Raw genomic sequence first — 27853 nt, forward strand, 5'->3', positions numbered from 1 at the left:
GCTGGACTGTGTCATCCTCGTTGTGTATTGGAGTTGGTGAATTGTGCCGTCGTCTGAAATCCCTGTCAGTGACGTATTGACAAGTGTCGTCAGTGAAATTTCTACGTCTTTTTCAATTTTGGAGCCAGTTAGGGTGCCAGTTACAGGGTGTGCTGGCCAGTAACGTCAGTCCTGTTAGAGTACCCAACTGTCTCTCAATGTCCTATAGTGACAATTTGCTCCCAGTAGGAAGACTGCTTGTAGTAGTAGTGGCTCTCGGATGTACGAGGAGATTTTTGTTTATCTCCATCTGGTACATGGTTTGTTTCGATCGGATTTACCAGCTTCCCTTCTGGTAGAAATTCATCTTATAGCTACTGTGTGAGCTACTTAATCCCTTAATTTTTGTCAAATTTTAACGCCTGCCGGAAAAGCTCTCAACCCGAGAAAAGAAGAAAAGAACTGGCCCTAATCTTCAATTGTGGCAAAAAAGAGAAATATCTATAAGAAAGATGAGTATAAAAAAGTGAAATGGAAAAAAGAAAAGGCAATTGTGATTTTTTAATTTTGAAGAACAGTGTGTCTTTTATTTTGCGGGTCAGTGGCCCAATGTGATAGGACAGTGGCCTATGTTTGGAAATCGAATTCAAAACAGGGCCTGAATTGTCAGGGTCCCTGAAAAATTCTAAGATTTCCTTAACTCAGGAAAGGCAGGCAGCTATAGCTCGAAGGTACAAATCAGTGTTGCAGTGTAGTTGCAATGCCAGGAGCTGGTTGAGGATTTGTGTTTCCTCTTGTGTGGGCTAGTAATTTGCTAATTTGTCGACTATCCACTTCCTGTAGAAGAGTTTGAGAGCTTGTCAATGCGTAGAGTTTGTGGCGTCTCCCTCCACGCACTGGAGATATTCAATAAGGACAACAATAGGGCGATGTGTTTTTGCATAGAGTAGCAAAACCGGAAAAAAGTTTTCGATGAGGTCAAAGTTCAGTAGGGTGCCCTGACAGTAATTGGGGTTGGTGACATAGCGGTAATTCAGATAGTAGGGCGCAGTGAGCTTTGTGTTAGCATATTGTAGAAGTGAAGTTATGTGCATCAAGGGGATGGTCATATGAAAGTGTTGCTGGACAAAGAGGTAATTGTGGATCGTATGGAGTATCTTTGTCAGATTGACTTTGTGAGTTTGGTTTTTCATATCCATTTTTGTTGGATGCAAAAACCAAACTGAAGTTAAAAGGGGTCATATTTTTAATAAATACGATAAAAAGAGACATCTCTCGTGAACATAGCGTTTAAATAGTCGTTTTGTCGGTCAGCCAGAGCGACGAAGTGTTTGGAAGTGCCAAAATCTTTCTATGAAACGAGGGTTGATGGGGAAGTGGACTCATTCCAGAGGGAGGTCTTTATCACGTAACTCTTTCACGTATTCATTCTCCGGTTGTCCAAGAGAGCACCAGCTGGCAGTCAGTTTCAACGTGTGGTGAGGTGGAGTTGAAACGTAGTTAATCTTTTCTTGGACATGAACACAGTGTTCTGTGTTAAAGCCGAAGGGATTCGTGAATTGGTGAAAATTAAAATTCTGGCCAAGTGCTCTGTGGAGGGTGATTTATGTAGGAGTGAATGGATTTGCTCGCTGTTTAGATGAAGAGAGCAGTGAATCCCTTGGTGGGCTGGCTGTATACGCTGGTGATTGTGAGCTCTGAAGTGGTGATGCACGCACGGGATATATTTCATGCGTGGTGGGTGAGGGCGTGTTTTGTTGAAAGATCCATGCAGGGGTAGTTGTCGGTCAAAGTTGGCCAGTCATACGGAGGAAGCTGAGGGAAAGATGGCTGAGGTTGAGGTGGAGGGACTGTGGGTGCTCCATACCTCCATTGGTGGGTGGTTGTAGGCTGTGATACTGGTGTGGGCATCACGGCCGGGAATTTGTCGAGAGGTTGTAATCTGGAATGCGGGCCACGGCCTCTTCCGGAATAGGCCCAGTTTGGAACAACCGTCTCGGGTAATGAGCAGTCCGACTCATCCACTGCAGCCACATCGTCGCCTCAAGAGGAAATCTGCGGTGGTGTTGGCTGTGGCATCGATGACTAGGACGATTGTGGTTGCCGCGACACCAATTGTTGCCTTTGTGGGAGCAGTTCTTGTGACGAATTGACCGGTTAGATAGTGACTGTTGGTGAGCTTGTAGCATTTTCAATAAATAAGGGCAGTTCCTTTGATGACGAAGAAGAAGTGGCGGTTGAAGGCAGTGGGCTCACCCGCGAATAAGTACTTGAATATACAGACTATGGCTGTGTAGAAGCCTGGGCCCTCTTGAAGTGTACCGGTGTTTGCATTTCTCAAAAGGGTTGAGCTACTGGAGGGTGCAATACAAATGCTTTCAACAGCGAGGGGAGAATGTTAACGACATCCAGCATGATGATATCGTATTCCGTTGGTTCGACATATGAAAGAATCAATAAGCCTCAATTGTGGGAGCTAGGGTTGACAGCTGTGGTGTCGCTGAAACAATCTGGTAACATATTCGAGTATTAAAAAACTCTAAAACGAGTTTTCCGGAAATTCCTGGTATTCAGGGTCATCCTCAAAAAACTTTAGAAAAGGAAATAGCTCGTGAGCATTTACATTTACTAGGATCTAAGTTGTGTAAGTATGGTGATTTAAAATCAGGTTAATTGTGTGATTCTTTGGGAAATTCGAAACATTCAGAAATTAATGAAGGAAGAGTTGATGCTCTATGTTCATTATTTTCTACAGGAGAGGAAAATATTTTATAGCAATTTTCAAACTTCTTGTGTAATAATTTTAAATCATATTTAAATCATATTTAAATTATATTTAAATCATATATAAATCAGAGGTTATATTCTGAGCCAATGTGATTTTAGGTCGTGAAATTTCAATACAGTCCAAATTATGGCTACTTATTGTAATACGTACCATTGTAAACAAAGATTCCATTAAAGGATTCTTTTACATAGCTGCCGTTGATAAAGTCACGCCCATCAAGACGGCTAAGTGTAAACTCTTTTCCATTAATATAGAACATATTGAAATAATTTGTGTATTGGCTTTGCAGTTGTGAAAATTGTGCTTGTTATTATGCTTGCTCTGCAAGATCTGCACAATTAACGGCTTGTGTCAAACTTCACTGCGGCATCATTTAATAATTGACTAAACTTCAATTTATCCATTGAATTGGTCCAATCTCTCTGAATATATATGCCAAGTTGTTGGGCATTGAAATTGGCATTGGTGAAGCGTCTTTCAATTTCATCATGCGTGAAAATTTTAACGTGTTTTTGCGCTTTAATTGGATATGGTGTTAAGCAATATGGAGTGTTAATTGGATATGGAGTCATCGCCATCCGAAATTAATATAATTTGCCGATCGAAGTTGTCAGCTTTACATGGTGACTTAAATAGACCAAGGGAATGTTTTTCGTATTACTTGATCTACAAATTGGAGTTTGATTTGATAGAATACAGGCATACGTTCAAAACATTGGTGCTCTAAAACATAAAGTACTGAGGAAATGGTTTTACCTTGAAACATTGTAATAACATTTAAATAATTCAGTTTTGCGCAAGTGCTTCGCTGATCTGTGATTATATATCCGACAATTGGAAATTTTTGTGTTAATAAGATAAAGGCAGTCGAAAACCAACGTCGAAAATTTGACAATGATCACTCGGCTCCCAAATTACTGCTGCTTTAATAGCGTGATTTTGGGGACAGTGCCCTAGTTCAATATTAAATTTTATGCGTGTTTTGCCATAGTAAAAACTTTCACATTCAATATCGAAAATAAGCGTGATGTTGTTAATCGGAGTGACCATTCTAGCGTATAGATGACAAAATATTTGTTTTTGTTTTTGTCCTCGACAGTTAGCCCCTGTAGGGATCCAGTTCGAAGCGGCCATGTTTGGCTTCACTATTAGCTTGCGAACGTGGTTCATTGAGTAAATCAGATTGATTCAACTGTGGGTAACGGCGTTCTTTGTTTATGAGGCCAATGCGGGCATGTTCTCTACGAGCTTCAATTTTTGTGGGAAAGAAAAGTTTTTCCATTTTTGTTAATATACCAGTTATTTTGAACAAATGGGCAGCCTCTTTTAAGGAAGATTTTGTGGTGAAAGCTTTTTTTTGTCGCTAAGTTTGGCGTGTATGTGCCTGCTTGAAGTGTTCAAAAATGGTGCGAATATGGAAACTTGGGTAGGTAATATTTGAAATTCTTCTGATTTGATCTCACATTCTCCAATTTTTTTGAGCTTATAATGCTGCATTTTTGTGATAAATATTGTGGAGAGCAGTCACTGTGAGTTACAATTAAGTATTGTGGTCCTGATCTGGGAGTGGAGATGTTTCGCAAACAGTCAAGAGTTTGAATAATTTGTAGTGGTCATGTTTAAGAGAATCCAGAGTGTGGATTACAGAAAACCAATTATCATGCTGGATTTTTTGTAGAACGATCAAATTTGTAGCGTATGTCCTGGCAAATAAATTATGAAGGGCTTGTTTTTACTTGAAAAATAGGCGGGGCGGCGGCTTGTGGGTGAAAAATTAATTTGTATTTTTCGACCAGAAATTCTACTGAAAAAGCGAATTTTGTTTTTTATCAATTCATTTGCTCTTTATGTCTGTACTTTTGTGATATTCTAGAAATTAGTTATTCTTTACTCAGCCCAATTATGTAGTTTTTCGCCGTTATTATGATCTACAAAATAAACGCAAGGGAGAACTACAAATTTTTGGTCAAATTTCAACGGTAAATTAGGATAAGCTCTTATGGTGTCTGGTTGTTTTCCAATACAATGGTGAGAGTGTTGATCTGAATCAGGATTGGGGGAATTTGAGCTAAGAGGTATTATAGGGGGAGTGCCTGAAAACTAAGTGGCAGTGAAAATTGAAAGGACGTTGATGAATTCACTATATTAAATGAGTGATTCTAATCAGGTTGTGATATTAGACGTTCAATGTTTGGTCCTTGTGGTGTTTTAAGTTAGTTTTTTTGCAATTTGTGACGGAGTGGGCGAATATAATTGAGGACTGAGTGGCTCCGAATTAGTAATATCAGGTGGTGTTTCGTTTTTATTCGATACAGTGTTTACAGGTTGTGGTAATTCTGAGCTTTGAGTTGCGTATGTGATAGCAAAATTAATTGGCGGATTGGAAAAATGTGTTGTGAGGGAATAAATTATTAATTCTGGTTGTGGTGTTCGTGGTGGAGCAGGTATAAGAGGTGTTTGTTGTAAAGTCGCGTTTGCAATAGAGCTTGAGTACGGCAATAGAGTCTGAGTATTTATTTTTTGTTGTGTTTGCGTTTGGTGTACTTGCGCTTGACTCTCATAGGTGGGTAGGGGATTACTGCGTAGGGGATATTTTCATATCATCATCATAGCTCACTAAAAAAAAGTTTAAGCTATGTGTGCGTTTTTTATACTTACTCTATTGTTCTTTTTTTCTTTTATTTTTTGCCAAAATTTTGGGCCGAGCTCATCAAAAGGGGTCTAAAATGTCGCAAAGGTTTCCAAAGTAGTAGCTTTTAGGTTATTAAGCAATCGGCGCGATGAAATAAGTGTTATTTCAACTTGACTACTTTATATTATCAAGTAATAGATTCCGTAAAATGGAAATTTAAGTGTGCCCAGTTTGTGTTTTAAGTTGCCTTGTCACTATGAAAGAGCACTCATTTATAATACACAGCGCGAAATGAAATTTTATAGCGCTTAAATTCTCCTTGAATCGAAATGCCTTTGTCAACATTACCTAGCGCCACTTTCAACGCATTCAGTTTATTTCTTACATAATTTTATCACATTTAGCGCTTTTCTTATAAAAGTTTCCGTTTACACCAGCTCACACAACATCGGCCGGGTATGGACCACCACGAGCCCACTCGTCAAAGACTGCTTTAGTTCAGATCATTAAAGAACGAAATTGAGAAGGAACTCGTGATAGGTGATTTAAAGTCCAGAGCCTCGTGCTCTAATGTCCCTCTTCCAGGCCCTCTTCCAGGCTTCGTTTTTTCAAGCTCTTCCATCTCTCCAGGCCCTCTTCCATCTCTCCAGGCTTCGTTTTTTCAAGCTTAAAACTCTCAACTCTATGTGTGGGATTTGGTCTGGCATATCGGCCTTGGTATCCCAAAAACCAGTGGTACCCCTAAATATCCGCAATACTAGGATCGTACTAAAAAATCGAGTATGATCAGTATGAAATCATATATGATCCTTGTATGAAATCAAAGAAATTTAAACCCGCGTCCTCTCAAAAATAAGTGGAAACTGAAGTCCACAGAAAGAGGCCTTTATAGTGCATGTGGTCGGATCACAACATAAGTCCATCGCAGAGCAGCGAGCCCATGATTCCAGTTTGCAAGTGACGTCATCACAGCAAATGTCTTCACACCTGTCCCCACTTCCACAGTCACACTCCTCCCACTCCTGATTCACAATGTAGTCTCCGCAGTAGGGTGCATCCATGTTCTTAGTCGGCTCATTGTGAAGACATTGAGAATTACCTTAAAGTGAACAAATCATTGAAGCAATTTGAGGGGTTTCAAAACTATTAAAAATAACTGGGTCGAGGAATTGCATGAAAATATTTAAGATTTGCAGTAAATAGCGGCAAAAAAAATAAATGCAAATCGCCCACAACTTTAATGGGTGAATTTATGGTGAATATAATTTTTAACCCATTCGCCTCAAATACTAAAATCAACGGCCTGAACCGGATTTGAACCCCTGACCTCATCTAGCACATCTGCCATTGCAGCTTATACCACTTTGTTTTCTATATTTCTTTTGTATTATGTATTAAATGATTTTTTTTGGCGATTCGGTAACTTTTGAAGTGAAGTGAGATTGAAGAATTTGTGTATTATTGGAAGCCTGAAGTTTTTTTGCATTAACTCGTTGAAACGATTGAAATTAGTGTCATGGGTTTATCTTCAGAAATAAAAAAACATAGCAGGACAAGTCCTGACGTACAATTCAAAGAATTTTGTGTGAATGAGTGAATTGAGAAAACCATTTTAAAAAAAAATCAGATAAACAAATAAAAAACAGAAAATCAGTGTCAAAATGCCGCATGTGAACAAAAAACCACTACCGAGAAAACGAATTTTTGTTCAAACACCGTTTTCTCACTCTACTTTAAAATTAGAGCGAAAAAAATTCACGCCGCAAAACCACTCGCTTTTTCGCTCCACTTCATGTTTCGGCGTGACCAAAATCACTACTCCAATTTGACTTCAAAAATCATGAAAATATGTGAACAGATCTTAAAAAAAAGACAGCGCCCCAATACAATTCAAATTCTTTGAATTGTAATAAATGTAAGAACTGCGGTGAATGTGGTGATTGGTTGCAAGATTAGCAGTTTTTGGAGTTGAATGAGATAAATGCTTTAAAAATAATCACAAATTAAAACCGCAAATTTCACAAAACGTGACCACTGAGAACCCCACAAATCTTTAACTGAGGTATTTTTAAATAAATTTTCCAATATCTTTTTCAATAAGATAAAATATACCGCACGTTCTTCTCGAAGCAGAAAAATCTTGTCAAAGCAAACTTCAGCAACAAGCTGTTTCGATTTAAAAAACATTTGTTCCTAACTGTATCTTTAAATAGCATCTAGTAATATGATTTGAGAAAAAGATCAGAAAAATGTTTTACCCTTCTTTAAAAGTAAAGGATGAAGTTGCACACCTCTTGCTTGCCATCATTGGAAATGAGTCAATTGTTGCTTGTGGTGTGCATTTCTTGAAGATGAATAAAGTCATAAAGCCATGCATAATGAACAATGTAACACTAAAAAATTTTTTTAGACAGACGTTAAGAATCATTAGAGTCATATGAGACAAAAATACAGCGTGAAGTTTCCTCTTAGTCCAGAAACCTAATTATCACATACTTTTTCTGATGGTACAATGAAACCTTCAGCCGTTTAGTGATAACAAGTTTATACTTTTAGCTTTGAGAAGATTTTTCAGACGCAAGAAAATTCTGCTCGAGAGATAATGGAATACAAATACCAAAAATTATACAAAGATTCATCTTCAAACTAACACCATGATTGTCTTGCTGTTAATAAATTGGAATTTTATACTTCTTAGAGAAAAATAATATAATTTTCAAGCCGTAAAATACCTTGGAAAAACTTGACAGCCGTTATTTCCCTAGGACTGGCAAATTAAAACTGAAATGTGCAATTTGACTTGAATTAACAAATTTCTGCGGAATATGGTATTTTGTCGCCTTTTTCTTTTAGGAAACCGTTGTTTTGGTAATGAAGCTGTTTTTATGATACACGAAGTAATCTTTAAACCGGCAAGATATCAACAAAATGGCAATTTATTTAAAAAGGCAAACAAATTCATTTTCTAAGGCGGGGCGTAGGACAATAGGCGAAATAAACTTTTGCAGTGATTAGACGAAAACTTCGGACTTAAGTATTGTGGAAATTAGAGGAAAACCAATTAAAGCTTTTTAAGAAAGATATTTAAAACCTAAAGTAAGTATAACAATTCACTTCCAGTCAATACAACTGCCAATAAAACCTAAAAACAAAGCAGAGTTTGGAACATTTTGAGGAAGTAGTTTAACCCCAAATACCCCTTTTTTAAGCGTTCTTCAACCGGTATCTTTAATTTAATTATATTAAAGCTATTAATAGTGAAATCAAACATTAAAATTTTTTCCCCTGTTAATTCAAAAAAAGCTCAAAGTTATTGGCTGTGATGTTACGGCGCAGAGTAAAGGAGATGCGAAACATCGAAAACAGGGATACATTTTAAGCAGTTTTAAAAACTTGTTTGCATGTAAAGAAGGGACATTAGGGACATTTGCCAACTTTATGGCGTCGAATGGATCTTGATGTACCTTTTTATATGTTTTAATTGATATTCGCCTAATTTTCACTATACTTTAGCACATTATTTTTGCCTGATGACCGACAAAATGTCTTTCGCCTAATAGAATTGTGGCCTAATATCCAATCCACCTCTAAAAATAATAAAATTGCACGTGTTTTTTTAGGTGCTCTCTCTCAGTTCCAACATAAAAAACAAGAACTGCGAAAATTTTAGAAATGAAATTTGCATCGTCAGCACCCAAAATAGACCCCCTTAATTTTTTTTGAAGTCAGTGGTTCTTATCTGATATTTCGGTTTTCTACAAACACTGAAGAAGTCGACTCAGCAGTGCGTTGCAATGGGGGTTGAACTGCTACCGGATGGATTAACTCTATCAGTCACAGGTCGCAGATTCCCCCGTGAGATTAATCCAGTTTTTAGTTCTGTGGCAGTCTACTAAAAGGAGAAGTGACATGATGTTTCTTGAACACAGTTTCTCCCACGCTCAAAACTAAAATACAAATATTAAGAACAAACGAGTCTTTGGCATTTGAAAATTTACCACAGACATCAAATGTTTGTTTTGAGGCAGAAGTAGATTACAAGAGAAGCAGTGGTCTAACTAAACAGTTATCCAATCTACCAATAGAAAATGTGTTTCAAATTTCAACTGACTCTGTTTTATTTTTTCATGACACAGCCGACAAATTATATAACATTCTGGTATTGGAGCACCTTTTGGATGAAACGAAAGTTAGATACATTGGAAGGAGCCCTGGTTACAATCTGTGGATCAACTCAAAATCAATGTGGTTGCATTGGTGTTTCAAAAAACTTTTAGGTAAACTGAAAGGAATCTCCAGGGAAATATTAGACCCAGTTAACGATCTACCAATCAGTGCTGAGAGCGCGCTCTATGTAGGTGAGGCATTATCTGTTTTAAAATCCGAAAAGGTAACACAAACAGCAACCTTCCAGACATAAAGACAAGGCTGCGCAACAAAGTCACTAGCAATGTACAATACAGATCGTCAAAAACTTTTCAGGGACGTCATTATTGATTGCATTGGAGGTCACAATTCAAAACTAAACTGGAGAAAACTGTTTGGATTATTTAAATGCATCTTACGTGCAATTAACAGAGGAGGTGTGAACAACAATGGCGGAACAGCGACCAAAGAATTGGAAGTATATGCCGTTGGAACAACCGTGACCTTGGAGTGCTACGGAACAAAGTTTGCTCTTTGAAGCAATCAAAACAATCAAGCGATACAAATTCTGAATAAACTATCAAAATTTCGAAAAAATTGTGCTTCCGGGACCAATATGACAGAGCAGCAAATATTTCGGCTTCTGAAAGTTTTGCTCCCGTCAACAAAGCATCTCTCTTTGCTGTGAAAAAATTGCATCCCCACTGATAAAAAACCTAATATAGATCAAAGTTTATTATCATAAGCTTATCAGTTCGTTGAGGAATATGTTACGGAACAGCTGAACTCTTCTTCCGAATTTACAGCAGCTAGTTCTTTAAAAATGTTTCCCGAACTTCTTTTGCATGCTGTACAGTGTACCACTTCAGATCAGTCACAATACGCCTTGAGAGTTTTGACTAAGCTGGGAAACATAAGTTGCCGTGGGGAACTGCCCGAGTTTGTCTCACAAGCTCTATGTATTGCATCGCTACCAGCATTGTTGAAAACGAAAGGTGTTATTCACCCTAATGCAGTCACAGATGTCTTGAGGAGGCTAATAGCTAGATGTTTAGCCAAAGAAGCCAACTCAGAAGCGAAAGAAATTTTCCAAAACCTGCAAACGGTACTGAAGTGACAAGTGGAGAGAAAACCATCCTACATTCGTCTAAACTTTCAATCAAAAATTGCTCAGTTTTCTCAGGTATTTGGAATATTGATTTTTGCAATGCATTCATTTCTATAAAACGAAACGAAAAGCTGAGAAGGGGTTGCCAATTCCATAACTGGCCTTGCTGCTTCTGCCAATTCCTGCTATTCACAACACAGCCAAATGTTCTAAGACAAAGTTCTCGTTAGCAGTGAAAGCGGTATCCAACAAGGCGGCCCATTGGGCCTTTTGCCTTTTTGCTGTCGTTCTGGCCCATTGTAAAGGAAATTTCGGAATCGTAGCCAAACCTTCAACAACATTCCTGGTATCTAGATGACGGTGTCCTCATGGGATCAGAAGACAATATCTTTAGATCCTGGATCCTTTCTGCGAGCTAGGGCTTGATCGCGGCCTCCACGTCATGGTCGATAAGTGCGAACTGTGGTCCACGGTAGATTTAGACAGACTTGATATAGGGTTATAACGAAATGATATTTCGGGTTTTGATGTTCTTGGAGCTGCGTTAGGATCCCCAGAGATTGTCTTCATGAAACTTAAATAGGAAATAATGATACGTTTTGAAATGTTAGACTGCCTTGATGACTCTCAGAGCGTCCTATGTATCCTACACCATTGCAATGGCGCACCAAAAATATTGTATTCCTTGCGTTGGCCGACGACCACCAGTTACTAAATCTCTAAAAGCATTTGATGTCCAACAGCTCAAAAGTTTTGAGAATATCCTCAGAACTTTTCTTCCAGAAGAATTCTCGACTCAAGCAACCTTACCCATAACCCTATCAGGATTGGGTGTTCACCAATGCGAAGACAAATATAAAACAACATACGTTGGTTTGGTTTTTTGTCCTCTGAAGATTTTGTTTCAAAAATCAGCGTTGAAAACCAAAATTAACTCCTAAGATTTTTGGATCTTTATTCTAGTATAAAACAACTGGACAATCCGAACTTTTCGGAAACAATGAACCAACACGCTACTGATAACGAAAAACGTTTTAAGGTCTCAAAAATAATCTAGCTTCTGAAGGAAAATCCGCTCATCTTCTCTCATAGTATTTTTGACATGTTCGAGCATGATTTTGTGCTCACCTCATATCAGCTCTTGAGCTCCATATGGCACCAAATTATTTCAAATTGGCCCTGTCTACAAAGCAGAAAGGAAAAAAAGTTACCGTTCTGTAGTGAAGTAGTTCGTGACATCTATGGTGATCATGCCATTGCGTGTCGCAGTCAAGGCGACGCAATTGCCAGACATGACCAGGTTCAAGACAAAATAGTGTCGGCTTCCTCATCTGCGAATCTTTCACCAGTAGCGGCAAAACATAACCGCTTTCCAAAACAACTGTCACGCCCCGGAGCAATCTTTGTCCCGGCTTGGAAATTGAGAAACTTGATGCGTTTGATGTAACTTTTAGTTCGTTGCTGCAGTCCAACTTTCTCAATAATGCGGCTACAAAGGCAAGATAGTAACTTGATGCGGCATATGAATTGAAATTTTGCCTCTACAACAATAGCTGCTCAAAAAAATGGGAAACACAATTGTTGCTCTTGCAATCGAAAACCTTGGTGGAATATAGGCAACTTTCAAAAAAACACTAAAGCGTTCGGCTGTGTTAAGTGACAATCGTTATTTCCAGGCGCAAGGCAGCTTCTTTATAGCATTCAGTAAACTCATACAATCCTTGTCAATCACCGCAATTCGGGAATCAGCAACAACGTCATTAGCGTGAGCTCCCTAGTTGAGAATTTCTTATTTTAAATACTGGCCCAATCAGAGAGGATATTGCATAATCCATTGTGGGGATATTGACCATTTTTACAAAAGCTTTTTCTCTCCCAATGATTGAGGAGAAAAAAATGAAGACTGAAGTAAAACAGTACAGACAGAAATCAGAAAGAGAAGATAGATATATCCGTCGTGAACTAATATGACTTAACAGATGACAGTCAACGATTTATCCAATCTAATGCAGCTAATGATATTACACTAGATTTTTCGCAGATTTTTGCTCTTTCAATGAAGTATAATTGATTAAACAAAAACGTTGTAACTGTAAAGAATGAAATTTTAAGTTGGTAACTTTCGAAAAGCTGACAGCTTGAGAAATCTCAACATTGAAAGAGCCTTAGTCAGAGGCCTTTTTACTGTCTGCCTAATCATGACATATGCCAATCTCTCTTTTTAATTGCTTTAATTTTCTCTTTCACGCCTTGAGTTTTGACCCAATATTCAAAAAAAAAGTTTTTGAGAAACAAGTTTCAAAAATTTTATTTTAAGCAAAATTTATATACTTAAGAATATATTGTACCAGATATATATTTTTTCAAATAGTCTTCAATGTGGCGAGCTCGACAAATGTCGAGATTTGACCATATGACCAAACTTGGGTGTAATTGGGTGTAAAAATTTCGCTCTTACCAGTGGTGAGAAACTGTTTGATTTGATTCTGCTGACAGGTCGAGAAAGCTACTGGAACTACTAAATGAGCATATGCGTCCATAATACAGTAATCAGCATCACACAAACAATAATCATCGGATTCTTCATAATCAGTGTTATCGTAATCATCGTTACCAGTCACATTGTAATCTTCATAATCAGTAATATTGTAATCGGAATAATTGAAAAAGTCGAAATTAAGATTATCAAAGAGAGATTCTTGATGGAATGAGTTGTGATAGAGTCCAAAATTGTGACCAATCTCATGAGCCAGAGTACTGGCTGTCATTGCTTGTATCTGGTCGTTGTCTTTTACCCAATTGACTGAAAAAAATCAGGGCAAAAACAAATAATACGGATGAATTTGTTATGAAACACAACAGTGACGATTTTATTTGATTGTTGACAAACATTGTAATATTTTTTGCTCTGTAACCAGTTGATTTTTTACAAAAAATTAATTGCTTTGTTCAAAAAGCAAAACTTTGCTTCATTAAGTATTATGCTCAGAGTGAAAAAAATTATTGAAAAAACCGATCTTTTCAAAAATGACCCCTTTGCAAAAAATGGAGCTATTTTTGAGTATGATTTAAGCGAGCGATTTATTAACTAATCAGAGACGAATAATAACTCTTCACGTTTGAGCATACTATGTTAAACTTAAAATACGCCATGCTATGTTAATAAGCCGAATTGGAATACAAAGCGAAAAGAATGTCCGACTGGCGATAACCGACCCGCGATTTCTGGATTACATGCCACAGCGCATGAGAGGCATGACCATGAAAAGCGGTCCACAATTGCGCTGAAACTGATATTCGGCTATATAAATTGTGGGCCAAGTAAAGTATAGCACAGAAGGAGGAGGGATTCTCTACTAGGTACCAAAGGGGGGCATTTGTTGAAAAAGATCCTAAAAACTATTAACTAAGGTATAGAATTAAATATTTAACGTTTTATCGAAAGACATAGTTGGTTCTTTCTGCAGTCTGTTGCTGATGAATTCACTGTCTCCTTTTAAATAGCAAATTTTACTGCTTTTTTGCTGACAACTTTCGAGGAAGTGTTTAAAACATTCTGTTTTTTGGGTATGATAGTAGCTGGAGAGCATTTGGTTCTTCTATTGCTCTAACAAATCGTGCTTTTACTTTTACCAACTTAATAAAAACAATCTTGTTTAGACTTTTCGTATTTATCATCCGTAAAAATGCAAAAATTAGGTTTTTTTCAACAAAAAAGCATTTGGTTTTTGAATACATCATTTCTAAGCTCTGTAACTTTTCATGATTTGTCACGCATTTCATAAAAACGTCCAGATGAAAACTTTTTCAAAGCTCGTTTTCATCAAAATTACAAATGGCAGGCAATAATTTAACATCACTAATTTTAACATTTTCTGTAATTTTAAAATCACTAGTGTCAAGAAGCCTGAAAGACGATATTTATCCATTTAAAAACTTAAGAGTAAAAAATCTCTGTCCTTCGAAGTATGACCACGGAAAAGTTACCGGCCCACTTTGAAACCTATTATTTGTTTTAATCAAACAACGATCAGGATACTTTAAGAGACAAGTGGTTTCAATGGTAAAAAATACAAAAATACCTGCTTGCAAAAATTGAAGATTCGAATTTCAGAACTGTTATACTTGAAACAATGATTTCAAAAAGATCCAACATCAAAAACGCTGTCAAAAAACCTATTAAACTCAATTTCAGAGAAACGAAAAGGCAACCACTGGTTCGTCCTCCCATTTTTTTGTTTTTGGTTATCTACAATAATAATTATCTGGAGCCATTATTACCACATCAAAATTCCGAAGACATATTCTCAACAACTACACGGCGAAATAACTAAGCAGTGTCATGCGACAAAATAGAGATCCATGAGAGTCATATTGATATGTACTACTTAATGCTGAGATTATAAGGAAGAGATTGCGCTGTGAATATTTAATTCAGTTGAATTATTGATCCATGTAGAACAAGGAAACTGTTTGGAATCTTAAGTGTTGATTTTGGCCGAAGAAATTAAGCGCTCCCAACAAAATTTATTTTAAACATGTTCTGAAAACATTTTAGAAAATTAGAAAATCAGAATCCTAAAAATCATTTTCATTACATCATAAACCTAGTAGTCAAAATCACTCCTGCCAACTCATAACGTTCATGGATGATACAAATTCTATAACATGTTGAAATCAACTCAAAGAAAACAAGCTTGATAGATACTTTTTTGGATCCATCGAGTTTAGTTGAATTATCACAAAATGAGCGTTATCACAAAAAATAGACCCAATTTTTAATGAAAATTGCTAAATTGAAGTTAATTTTACCAGCTTTTTATTGAAAACAAACTTTCATTGATAGGAGTCAAAACAAAACGTTAGTTTTAAAAACGCTAGTTCCAAGATGTTCTGTTTGATGTAAACCCTCAAGTCTTTTGTTGATTTTTGTTTACTTGATTTGTGGATTTTAAAATTGTAGAAGGAATAACGTCAGAAAAATTGCTCTCGAACGACAGGCGGGCCGATTTAATTTAAACTTAGATAAATTTTGTTTATTGGTGCACCGATTTTCGGAAAATCATACATCGTGTGGAAAAACTTCCGACCAAGTTCGGATTGAAACCCACGACCCCGCGATAGTCCTCAACATAATCGTTCAACTCTCGGCTATCAGTCCCTTATTGCATCTTTAGCAGTGAATGCGGTTACTTTTGTCAAAGTTGCGGTAAATGTAGCGGCGAAGTATATACGTGTATGAGGCAGAACGTGGCTCGTCTATGTTCCAGAATTGGTGCGTCTATGGGGCAGCTTTTGGCTCGACCGTAAGTACTTGGTGCGTTTATGTTTCTTGTTCCAGAAAATTCCTCGCCTGTGTATGTCTGAACGGACCGTACCCCCTGTGTGCGTTCAAAAATGATCTGCGTCATAAACGAGGACAAATGAAAACCTCGACCTGGGATCTGTTTTCACCACATTGAACGCTGATAATAGCAATTCTTATAACCATTTACAACATTCAAATGTCGTGAATGTTGTGAAATGTTGGAGTTTTTAAATACACTACGGTACCAAAAAGCTACGTACACCTAAAGATTTTTTAGAAAGCAATGAAAACAACAAATAATATAACATCTTAAGTTCAAATTTGTTCTCTAATAACGCGTCTTTACACCTTTAGCATTTTTAACGTCTAGAACACGGTTTGTATAGTTTTCATACAGGTTTCTCACGACGTCTGCGTCAAATTTATTCCAACTTTCATAAAATTTTTCTTCTAATTTTTCCCAAAAACTGTCTGTTTTCGTAATCGTTGCTTCAAAATCGCCCATAAATTTTCAATAGGATTCAGATCTGGTCTGTATGCTGGCAATTCCAGTACTTTCCACTCGTTTTTTGGAAGAAATTGCCAATAATCTTCTATTTATGCACAGGAGCATTATCTTGTTGAAAAATAAAGTCCAGGAAATGCATTTTGTCTTCGTAAATTTTCAAAAAATTTCTAAATAACCGACAGCGTTTAGCTTGTTTGAACACCTACCAAGCAATTTCCGTCCATCTGATCGTATTGTACCCCAAAAATAAGTGATCGTTTGTCCGAACTCTAATTTGTTGCGTTTTTTTTTCAAGAAATCTCGTTCCATTTCTTCGAAAAACTCTAACAATTCCGTCGCTGGAGATGCGAACCCTTGTTTCATCAGTAAAAACAACATTCTGCCAGAGTGAAAAGAGCCGATTGAAAGAGAGCCAAAAATTTATATAAATTATTAGTCGATAAATTCTGCAGCCAATTAAATTGCCGTCTGAAATGAGACTACCAAATTCACAGCCAATCATAACGGAGTATTTGAGAAATGAAATTTTAATATTTTCTAGTAAAAGAAACTGAAAGCGAATTAATAAATAATAATCTTCAAACTATAGCGGGCCATGGCCATGCCTTAGCGGCTTATGGGACTTGATATGAAACTATCATAATCGAACATGAGACCAATTAACCCACTTAAGTACTTTTCTTTGTTATCAAATTAACAATTTAGGGCAATTAAAAGCAACTTTTTGCTTTCGGTCTTTTTAAATAAAGTCAGGTTTCGGCACTTTCTAACGTCGGCTCTCTTGCACGTGTCCTTTTTTTGGGCCTCGATTTTTGGGCCTCGAAACTGTTGTTTTTCAGGTAACGTTTGTATGCATACTGTGCAGTAGATCTTGATTTCAAGTTGAGTTGCTTTTGTATTTTAGACCATGAAAATCTGACATCTCGTAGCGTAACAACTTGGCAAACGTTAAAAGAACAAAGCGGTTTAACCATCTTTTCTGTTTGAGCGGAGAAACTGAGAACGAAATTTCTCTTAAAACTTCTAAATTTCACACCTTTTTTTCATGCCTTAGCGCAAATCATGCTTATGAAGCACGAATCATGCTTTAAAAGCAGAAATCATGCTGTACGTAGCTTTTTGGTGCCATAGTGTACTTTTAGACATTTTCACAGTTGATACTTTGACCCGGGTATCTTGTCATTTGCAGATTTTTCCATTGATTTTTCGAAAACAGAAACTTTCCAGCTTTCTTATGATCTCCGTTAAAAAAATGACAAACCTGAATCGGGACCTAGACACATAGTATCGAGATAAGCCAACCCAACGACATTATTATCATCAGTGAAGGTTTTAGTAGTCAATAACACAGCATTGTCATGAGTAGTAAGACTTTCCCAAGTAGAATAGTGCAATTCCATGAACAGGTCTAAGAGGTGCTCCGTTTCTGAAACAATTGGGGGCTGTTTTTTCAACTAATTCAAGATTTCAAGCCAATGCGACCCCACATTAAGCCTGCACCCACCCGGATCGAGGTTTTTGGGGGACTTTTTGTAAGAAATGCTGTGAATGCGGTGATTTTTTGTTAGAAACGCGGTGAATGCGGTGAGTTTTTGTAAGAAATGCGGTGAATGCGGTTTTTGTAAGAAATGCGGTGAATGCGGTAATTTTTTGTAAGAAATGATGTGAATGCGGTGAGTTTTTGTAAGGAATGCGGTGAATGCGGTGAATGCGGTGAAAAAATAATTCAACAAATTTCACCGCAACTCTTATAGAAATTCACCGCAAAATTCACAACATTTCTTACAAAAATTCACCGCTTTTGTTTTCCAACGTTTATTCAATCTGCTTCAAATTCGCAAGAAATAGCAAAGCAGGACGGTACAGATGGCGCAGTGGAATAAGAAAATGTAGGCATGCATTGGGTGAGAGGTTCGAACCCCAATCCGCAAGTTTGTTTTTTTAAGAATTACGTTGAACGCGGTGAAAATAAATAATTCACCGCGATTCACCGCATTCACAGGAAGGTCACCCAGGATGAAGCCCGCGACCCAAGACAGGCATTGGCCAGACCAACCATACCCAAGACAGGTATTGGCCAGACCGATCAGACTCAAAGAGGGGTATGGGCCAGACGGAACAGCCTTTGGCCACCATTGGCCAGACTGAACAGACCGAAATTTGGGTATTGGGCCAGACCGAACAAGCCAAAATCTGGGTATTGGCCAGACCGAACAGACCGAAATATGAGTATTAGCCAGACCGAACCGACCGAAATATGGGTATTGGCCAGACCGAACAGACCGAAATATGGGTATTGGCCAGACCGAACAGACCGAAATATGGGTATTCGCCAGACCGAACAGACCAAAATTGCCATTGGGCAGGCGGAAGGCGCGACCCAAATTTTTCCAAGCCATTGTGGACGGTCGCACCGGACCCCCTCTCCGCGACCCAAGTCGGTCTGGCCAATAACTGTCTTGGGTCGCGGACTTCATCCTGGGCAATTTTGGCCAGTTTGAGGAAACCTACTTGCGAGTACTAAAAAAACCAGTGAGGTTTTATGAGGGCTGACATACACTGGGTATACACGAGCGAGCTAAAATGATGAAAAAATTCTGGTATTGTTTATTCATTGTACCAGTTAAGACAAAGTTTTCTCAGTGATCCGCTTTTAAAATTAGTTTGATGCTTGTTTCCAGTTTCTTAAAAGATAAAGTTTTGGTTCCCGTTTCTGACGAAAGTTTTACGCCTCATACAATAGTCAGACGTTTGGGTAGCTAGAGTGGTGACAATTTTTGATTGCACAAAACTGCATGTGTTCATTGATATCGAAAAAGGTTTTCCCCATTAGGCGGAACTGATTTTCGAATAATCTTTTTTGTTGTGACGGTTGAGAATTGATACGAGGCAAAATAATAATCTCTCTGTAGTTGTCGACGTATCATTTTTCAATTAATAATTCTGACTCGTAATTGTTCTTGACAACAGAAAACACTATTTTAATATTAGTATGCTACTTTTTATCATGTTCTTCATCATTATGGTTTCCTAAATTAAAAAACAAAGCATCAATTATTTTTTTCCGCATTCGATGTTGTTGACTGCATTTTAAGCATAAATGATAATTTTCTACCTGTCAGTTTAGAAAATCAACGGTTTCCACCATTTACTAGATATAGGACGTCTAATAAAAACATATTTTGGCAATCTCAGATTCACATTATTTCCCAACAAAGTGCTCTTTAACATTCTGTTCACTGAAAAGTTTGTCTCTGATTCGTTTTGAAGGTAATCTTCAGCGCACCCGCAAATGTATAGTGAGGATTGATTCCGATTTATTTTATATTGAATGATAACTAGCTCTCTATTTGAAGCATTATTATAATGCAAACGTACTGAAAGCAAGTTGTAATTCAAAACAGTTTCCTCAAAAGAAAGTTGTGCCCAATTTATCACCCTGTATGTTAAATAAGACTCATCGTTATTTTGATCAGAAAGCGCCCAAAAAAATAAATAAACGGTCGTTGAACATAATTCTCAAGCATAGTCACCTAATAAACTAGTTCCAGGTTAGTTCTAGGAAGAAACTGAATACAATTGCGGGTACACTTTCTATCAAATTTTGTATCATATGTCACTTTTGAGAGACCTAATGTCATTCTAGAAATTGTTATAGTTCTCGGTTTTTGAAAAAATTTTTTGATAGTTTTGACAAAATTCTATATGTCTTAAACGCAGTTTTATTGAACATCAAGATTTTTAAATTGGTATTTGAGGCTACCAGCTAGTGTCTTTGGTTAAAAGACTCGGATTTTGAAAATTGACTTGGATAATGTTTCAACCAGCATTGTTTTAAATTGTTGCTTTATTTTGTGATCTTATGATTTATGGTTTTACTACTATAATATAGCCTAGATTCAAGAGTGATCATTATCTAAGATTCTTGAATCTCAAGATTTTTCAGTTTTTTTAAGGCAACTGTCTTTTTTAAATGAAGTATTAATAGCTTATTTTGTGCTTGTTAAATAAACGTTAATCACCAATCTGGCTTTTTATCAATGTGTCAAATAATGCTTGGATATTTTATCTCAATTTTCCGAGATGTTCGTGAGATAGACGTTTAACTTGAAATATCTCATATCTTCAAATTGCTGCATTTAACATGTGAAAAAAATGTTGCAAAGAGTTCTGTCACTAGTGAGATGCTTAGATGTCCGGAATGCCTCAATTTTGATACCGATTCATTGATAATGAGCCAAAAGTGATGCATACATCAAGTTCCTAGAAAACATAAACAGAAGATTTTTAATACCTTCTCAAATTGCTTTTTGTAAATTAAACTACAGCTTCCACATGATTCCCTAAAATGTTCTTATTTTTTGTGAATTTTAAAATCATATTTGTGCAAAATTAATTTTGATAGATTTTGATTGATACAGGAGAAAAAATAAGTTTATCACGCAAGCAATGCTTGTAAACTTCGTAAACTGGAAGACGTTGAGAGAAATCATTTGCCACAACTCAATACATGAACTATGTTTACGTTTCGAAGGTAAATCTACTGTTTTACAAAATACACCGCTTGATTTTCCACACTCTTTTTTGTTATCATAGTTAATATTAAGAAAAATTTTCTCACGTATTGAAATTTTTAGCTTTTCAGAAACTCCTTCAGCAAATTTTCAGTGATCTGATCTGTTGGAAATTTTAGGGCTAAAATTTTTAAAACTCTAACAAACGAACAAAAATTAAAATGACTGTTTCCATTAGATTTTTTTTTCATTGCTTGCGGGGTTTTAGGTTTCTGATTGAAACACACACTAGCACATTTCAAAAATGTTTTTAGTGTCAGATTCTATATACTGTAAAATGTTCTATATACTGATATACCGCGCTAGATTTCAAACTTGTTACGTGACTTCACACAAAATAACGTGACTGTTGCAGAATTCTGTCTTGAATCTTGAACCACAAAGCGGTTTAATTTGATTCCTGATTCTTTTAGCGGCTTCATCAAAGTCGAGTAAGTTTTGCTTAACAGTCTTTGTCATATTTTTTTCCATCGAGTAGTGGCTGAAGTTATTTTTCATGTTCTCTGTATAGTTGAATTCGTCTGCTTTGAGTCGTTATGGTCAAGCACATATATTTTGTGACCACGTTTTATAGCAAATTTTCGTCGAGCACTTCCAGGTTGAGATGTCCAATCTCATATCTTCAAATTGCTGCAATTAACATGTGAAAAAAATGTTGCAAAGAGTTCTGTCACTAGTGAGATGCTTAGATGTCCGGAATGCCTCAATTTTGACACCGATTCATTGATAATGAGCCAAAAGTGATGCATACATCAAGTTCCTAGAAAACATAAACAGAAGATTTTTAATACCTTCTCAAATTGCTTTTTGTAAATTAAACTACAGCTTCCACATGATTCTCTTGCGCGTTTGAAATGTCCAATCCCTTGCCCGTTTGAAACTGAAAATCATGCGTTTCAATATAGAATTTTGATTTGGTCAGGGAGTTATTCAGTTTTAACCAAACTTGGCTTAGAAGATCCCCAATGTAGACAGAATCTAAAACCAGAAAGAGTTTTTTGTCTACATTTTAGTGTTTTTGTTTACGAATTATTTTTTTATGGTATTTCCTTTCTGAACTCTTTGGTGAGTTCAAAAGAACCTATGTCCAAACTATCGTGCGTTCAAAATTGCAGTTTTCCACATTTTTCGTGCGTTCGATGTCCAGACTTTTGAGCTTTATTTAAAGTTTCCAGACAGTTTGGTTTTGAACGTATCACCTTTGGTGCGTTCATTTCGGTCTTGACATATCGACCTTCCGTCTGGGACCTCATTTTGATTTGTTAATTTTATGACCAATTTTTAAAAATCTAATACCGTATTTTATATGACGCCCTCGCCTGGACACAGTCTAATGTGATATCATGACCCTATTTTTCCTAATCCTTTATCAAAAGACTAATATCCCTGTGATATTGTAGAATGGATCGGACTCCTCTGACATCCAAATGATGACGTCAACAAGAGAGAGATGAAGATTGATGTCAGGAATGATGGCATACCAGAAATCAGCAAAGTGAACCAACTCAACCACTCTGTCAATGGCCTGCAGAACAAACTTTGGATACAAATATTTAAACCACTGATATGTCGTTTCTCTATAGATATATTCTAAGATATGTGCTATTTTTCTTTCACTGTTCTGAGTTTACCAAAAACTGTTAATGATGAAGTTGGTCAGATTTCAATAGCAACGGGACAAATAAACAAAATTTATCAGTTTGTTTAGATTCAAAAGTAAAAAAAAAAAGATTTGGAAGGTTCAGTTTTATAGTTACCCTGACTGAACGTCAAGTCTTAATCAGTGCTGATTCAGTGAAATTGCAAGTCTTGAATCACTACTGTATCAGAGCTTTGATCATGTCCCTCGGCACGTCCTAAATCAAGTCTTAAGTATTGTAAAGTCTTGAGTCAAGTCTTGGCCAAGACGTGACAAGTCTTGGGTCAAGTATGAGCAGTGTTTTTTTTTTGTTGATTTGCTTATGTTCTGTAACGAAAGAAAAATGCCGCTTTGTACATTGGCCTGCTTAGAAAACACTCCAAAGTGAAAAATGAAGCACAAGACAACACGAGCTTTTTCACAAAGTTCACTTGAGAAAAAAAATTTGAAAAAAATTTTGACGTCGCCCAAAGATACCAGTTTAAGTTTACCACTTTTTTAAGTTGCTTTATTTTAAGTTGCTTTATGTTCAATTCAGAAATAGCTTGTTCAGCTACCAAATTTCTTGTAAAAAGTTTTACCAATTTTTGCTAATTCCGAAATTAATTAATTATAAATAAATTATTCTCAAAACTGTACTTTGCCTAACTGCGCAATAATCAAGTCCTGATGCAAGTTTTGATCAAGACTTGACAAATCTTGAGTCAAGTGTTGACATAGACTTGACTTAAGACTTGTCAAGTCTTGGCCAAGACTTGACTCAAGGCTTGCAAAGTCTTGGCCGAGACGTGACTTACACTCGACAGGTCTTGAACAATTCTTGACGTATCTCAACAAGTCTTAAGACTTGAGATAAATCGTGATCAGTTGTGATTTGTCAATTCACGACGTGCATTTCACAGGAGAAGTATTGATTAAGACCTGAAATTCGGTTCGGGTATCAACGGTTTTATCCAACAGTTGTTAAATCCGATAATAATATTTAAAGAAAAATTGGTTCTATATAACAGTAATTTGTTCTATTTTAAAGTGTAGCAATGCTCGGGTGTCTTAGATTCGAAAACCCAAGAAATCGCGCTTTGTTCGATTGAAAACGTAATAAATTTTAAGTTCGGTTTTAACATAATAAATCACCAACTGTATCCTTATAAAATTCTAGGTATGCGTTTTTGCTACCTATTTCTCAAGCAGACGTCTATTCTCAGCAACTTTGTATAAATTTTTGAGAGAATTTTTTCTCTCATAAACGATGCTGCTAATTTTTCGATACTTAGTCTAAAACTCAATGAAAATCTAGATGCAACGATCAAAAAACTGATTGCTAAAATTTGAAAATGGTGCTCTTATGTTGAACATTGACAGGGCTTCAGAGGTCATGAAATTTACAGAGGCCATGGAAAACATTCATTTATAAATTGTTCTCTAATAATTTTTGGTTCGAAATTGACAATATTCAGCGCTCCATACGTTTAAAATTGAGCCGTTTAAAATTTCCCACGTTCGAAATCTTAAAATGACAACAGCTTCTTACATTTATGCACCAATTATAGCGAAATACAATTTTCGTTCCATAAATACAAACCATACCGACCACAATTTACGTGTAAGATTGACAATTTCTGCAGAGGGCTGCATTTTAACATTACAAAATCACCGCTTCATAACGGATTCAAATTTCAAAATTGAACTGATAAGATGCTGAAGTTTAAACTCATAAGGATATTGAAACTCAAATTAATATCTTAAAATGTCCCAAATTTGAAAAAGAAGTGAATATTGAATGAAAAAGTGACAAATTATCTCCTGTAGGAATCTTTATCCTTTTCACTCAGCAACTATCTCTCAATAACTAAACAAAAATTCAAAAAGGTTAAGTAAGTTACATTATGTCACTATCTGTAATTTTGTTTCCATTTATGTGGCTTCTATTTTTTTCAGACGCTTTGACGCGATGATGAAAACTAAACTATCTTTTTGGTCTAAGAAAATATATATATATATATATATATATATATATATATATATATATTAGCTAAATTGCAAAAAAATGGGAAGTTCCCAATTTAAAATATTTTTTTCATATCATGCCAAAGTGTATCGTATTAAGAGCCCAACTGTACATCATAAATGAAAATACGGTAACTCTATTGATCAATATTTCAATAAAGTTACTCTTTTTCACTATTTTTAACTCGCAGGTCGCAATACTGTGTTTGGATCGTTCATTCTGTTTCAAAAACGAAAGCAAAACAAACGCGAAGATCACATAAAATTTTCATAAGACAGAACTGATGAATAAAAATAGAATGGTATTCAGAGATGAGACGAAAACACTCTACCTATTTGCAGTTCTCGGTATTCTTACAAAAGAGGCACTTCCATACACGGGTTCGAACCTCTTACCTCCTGCATGTATTCAACACCTTATTTCACTCCTCCAGCTGTCACCTACTGCTATGATATTTTTTGTGAAGTAAACGTTGAAAAACAAATGAGGTGAATTTTTGTAAGAAATGCGGTGAATCTTGCGGTGATATTTTGTACGAAATGCGGTGAATTGCGATGAATTTTTTTTACCGCATTTATCATAATCACCGCATTTCTTTAAAAAATTCACCGCATTCACCACATCTCTTACAAAAATTTAACCAAAAAACCTTGACCCGGGTTTATATTTATTCATAAATCACTCACCATTTAAAACGATGTTCACTGTTTTCCAAAAAAACTACTCTTTCATATACTTTTTGGAAGTGTGTCAGCTAAAAGCTAAAAAGTTAAAGCACGTAAACGAGCAAATCCATAGGTACGCAGAAGTTGGTTCCTTGTTTCCAAAAAATTAGCATCCTCAAGGTCTTTCGGCTAATCAAGATCAAGATCATCGGCTTTAATGTTTAGCATTAATGTTTAGTTCATCAAAAATTTACAACAATTTAACAGCAGAAATTGTTTTTAGAAAGTGTTAGATAAATAGCTGAAAAAATAGTTGAAATAAGACATTAAACGTAACATTAAAAAAACAGAAATTGCAAAAAACAGAAAATATCATGCACGGATCATACAATATTAACAACTTTAACACCAAAAAGTTTAAATGTTATGCAACGAGTTAAAGATACCAAAGAAATTAAGCAACGCAGAAATTGAGAAAAGGATATTTAAAAAAAACTTATGCGATTTGTGTGTGGACTTAGTTGTTAGAAGGTTGAGAGAGAACAACCCAATGTAAATTTTACATAAAATAAATTTGACATAGCTCGACAAGAAGCTCTACTTGTTCAACGTATACTTGGCTAGAGAAATGAAGCCTTGAGAAACAGGAAAGAACGTGGAGAACGGGTTATAAGAGATGCTCAAGTTCGTGAGCTTAAGACCAGTTGGTGTAAATGTGTAGCACACTAGTCTTGCAAGTAAGAGCTGCATGTTCGAATCCAGTACTGGTCCATTTTTACAGTAGTTGCACCTGTTCAGACCCCTTAATTGTAGTCATACAAAGAGCAACATATTTTTTTTTTACAAAAACAACGTACTAGAAAATTGAATTCTAGCATCAAATTATATTCTTTGTAATTATACAAGGTTAAATACGATTATATTGACTGCATAGTTTTCATACAAAGATTGTACAAAGTGGTGTCAGGACAAAATACCCAATGCCAAAATACCCAATGTGACAAAATACCCAAAATATACCCAATATTTTCTTCTAACGTTGAAACTATCAGAACGATTACTTAGCATAATATTTAGTTAGCGCGTTTGGCCATGCCTCGCGGACCATGACCATGCCTCAGCGGCCCGTGGGACTTGATATGAAACTATCACAACCGAACATGGGATTAAACTAGCAACTTAATTGCGAGAAAACCTGCTTGCAAAATTGGATTGCTAATTTGTAATCGGATTATTGAACGAAAAGATCAAAGGAAATAAATGAGGTATAATGGCGTCGGGTATTTTGGCACATTGGGTATTTTGGCATTGGGTATTTTGTCATGTAACCGTACAAAGTATTTAAAAAAGTGACTGTCAAAGTTGGCTTTATATAACTTCTGCTAACACGAGGATATAAAATTATCTGTGACTACTGTCCCTTGACGATGCAGGGCTTCGGCTTATTTTTCAGAGTCACACGTTTTTGTTGATTTTGGTGCTGCTATAGTCTGCAGTTGCTATCGCTATAGATATCACAACAAAATTAGGGTACTTCATCTCATGGGTCTTCCTGTCTGAACGCTTTTTTTGCTTTTTTACCAGCAACTTTTTTTTTAATCTCAAACATGTAAATTCGAGTAACCCCAAGGTTAAAGTTACATGTTGTAATATTATAAATCAAACATACTACATCTTTCCCTTGAATCTTTCTTCGTAATCAATAGTAACTAATAATAATATGCTTCACCTTATTTTTCACAAAAAGACGTCTGATATACTCTTCTTCGATTAATTCTCACACCGATTATTTATGATTTTGTTGATTTCATACGAGGATCATACACATGATTTCTTGTAAGTCATACAAGGATTGTACTAGGATTGTACTTTATCATTCATATGATATCATATTTGATCCTTCCGTGACTATTAAAATCGTCAACCTGGGTATGCGCACATAATGTTATGCTGCAGCATTGCTTCCTAATGTTTGAGAATTTGTTGAAATGAAAAGTTAAGGGCTGCCACCCAAATTATTGATCAAAAAAATTGTTAATTTTAATAAAATATAATTGCGATCAATTTGGCAAAAAAATTACCATTTGTTCTGTCAGGCCAAACGTTGAAATATAGGAAAAATCCACGAACAAAATCAACTCGAGAAAATTTCTTTCTTGACTTTCTACAGATCGTTTTGGCCGACTCCAGGTTAACTTTTTGTCTGCAACTTTTTTTCGTTTGTCAATAAATTGGTCAAATTTCGAAGGAAGCTGTTTTCTAACGCTATACTTTAAATCGATGTCGTCAAAATCCGGCTTCACGTTGTTAACTGAAAATATAATCCAAGTGCCGTCTTTTTCATTTGTATAAATAGTATACACAACATTGTGAAATAAAAACAGTCCAGAAAGTTCTCGAAGATTCTTGTTGTCATTCTCGCAAAACTTCAGTCGTACAGGATTGTTTGAGTCAATGTTATGGTTTTCTGAAAGTGGAAACTGTTTCGAACTGCTTCT

The 27853-nt window shown here is 36.2% G+C and overlaps 1 protein-coding gene across 1 annotated transcript; it reads right to left on the bottom strand.

Moving 5' to 3' along the window:
- Positions 1–6229: 6229 nt before the first annotated feature.
- LOC142335836 (zinc metalloproteinase-disintegrin-like daborhagin-K) lies at positions 6230–15020 on the bottom strand. The gene is made up of 3 exons (XM_075384164.1): positions 14935–15020; positions 13112–13456; positions 6230–6498 (listed from the first exon to the last, which is right to left on the bottom strand). Exons 2-3 carry the CDS (start codon positions 13419–13421, stop codon positions 6230–6232), a joined length of 579 nt encoding a protein of 192 aa, XP_075240279.1. The 5' UTR covers positions 13422–13456; positions 14935–15020.
- Positions 15021–27853: the final 12833 nt, after the last annotated feature.

The sequence above is a fragment of the Convolutriloba macropyga genome, chromosome 3 (assembly GCF_964194025.1).
Source record: "Convolutriloba macropyga chromosome 3, txConMacr16.3, whole genome shotgun sequence".
Taxonomy (NCBI): Eukaryota; Metazoa; Xenacoelomorpha; order Acoela; family Convolutidae; genus Convolutriloba; species Convolutriloba macropyga.

Excerpts from the sequence above, each read along its gene's own strand:
- LOC142335836 (XM_075384164.1), bottom strand. The coding sequence starts at position 13,421 with ATGACAGCCAGTACTCTGGCTCATGAGATTGGTCACAATTTTGGACTC. Across the intron at positions 6,499-13,111 it reads CAAACAGTTTCTCACCACTG|GTAATTCTCAATGTCTTCAC; the intron begins GTAAGAGCGAAA and ends GTTCACTTTAAG.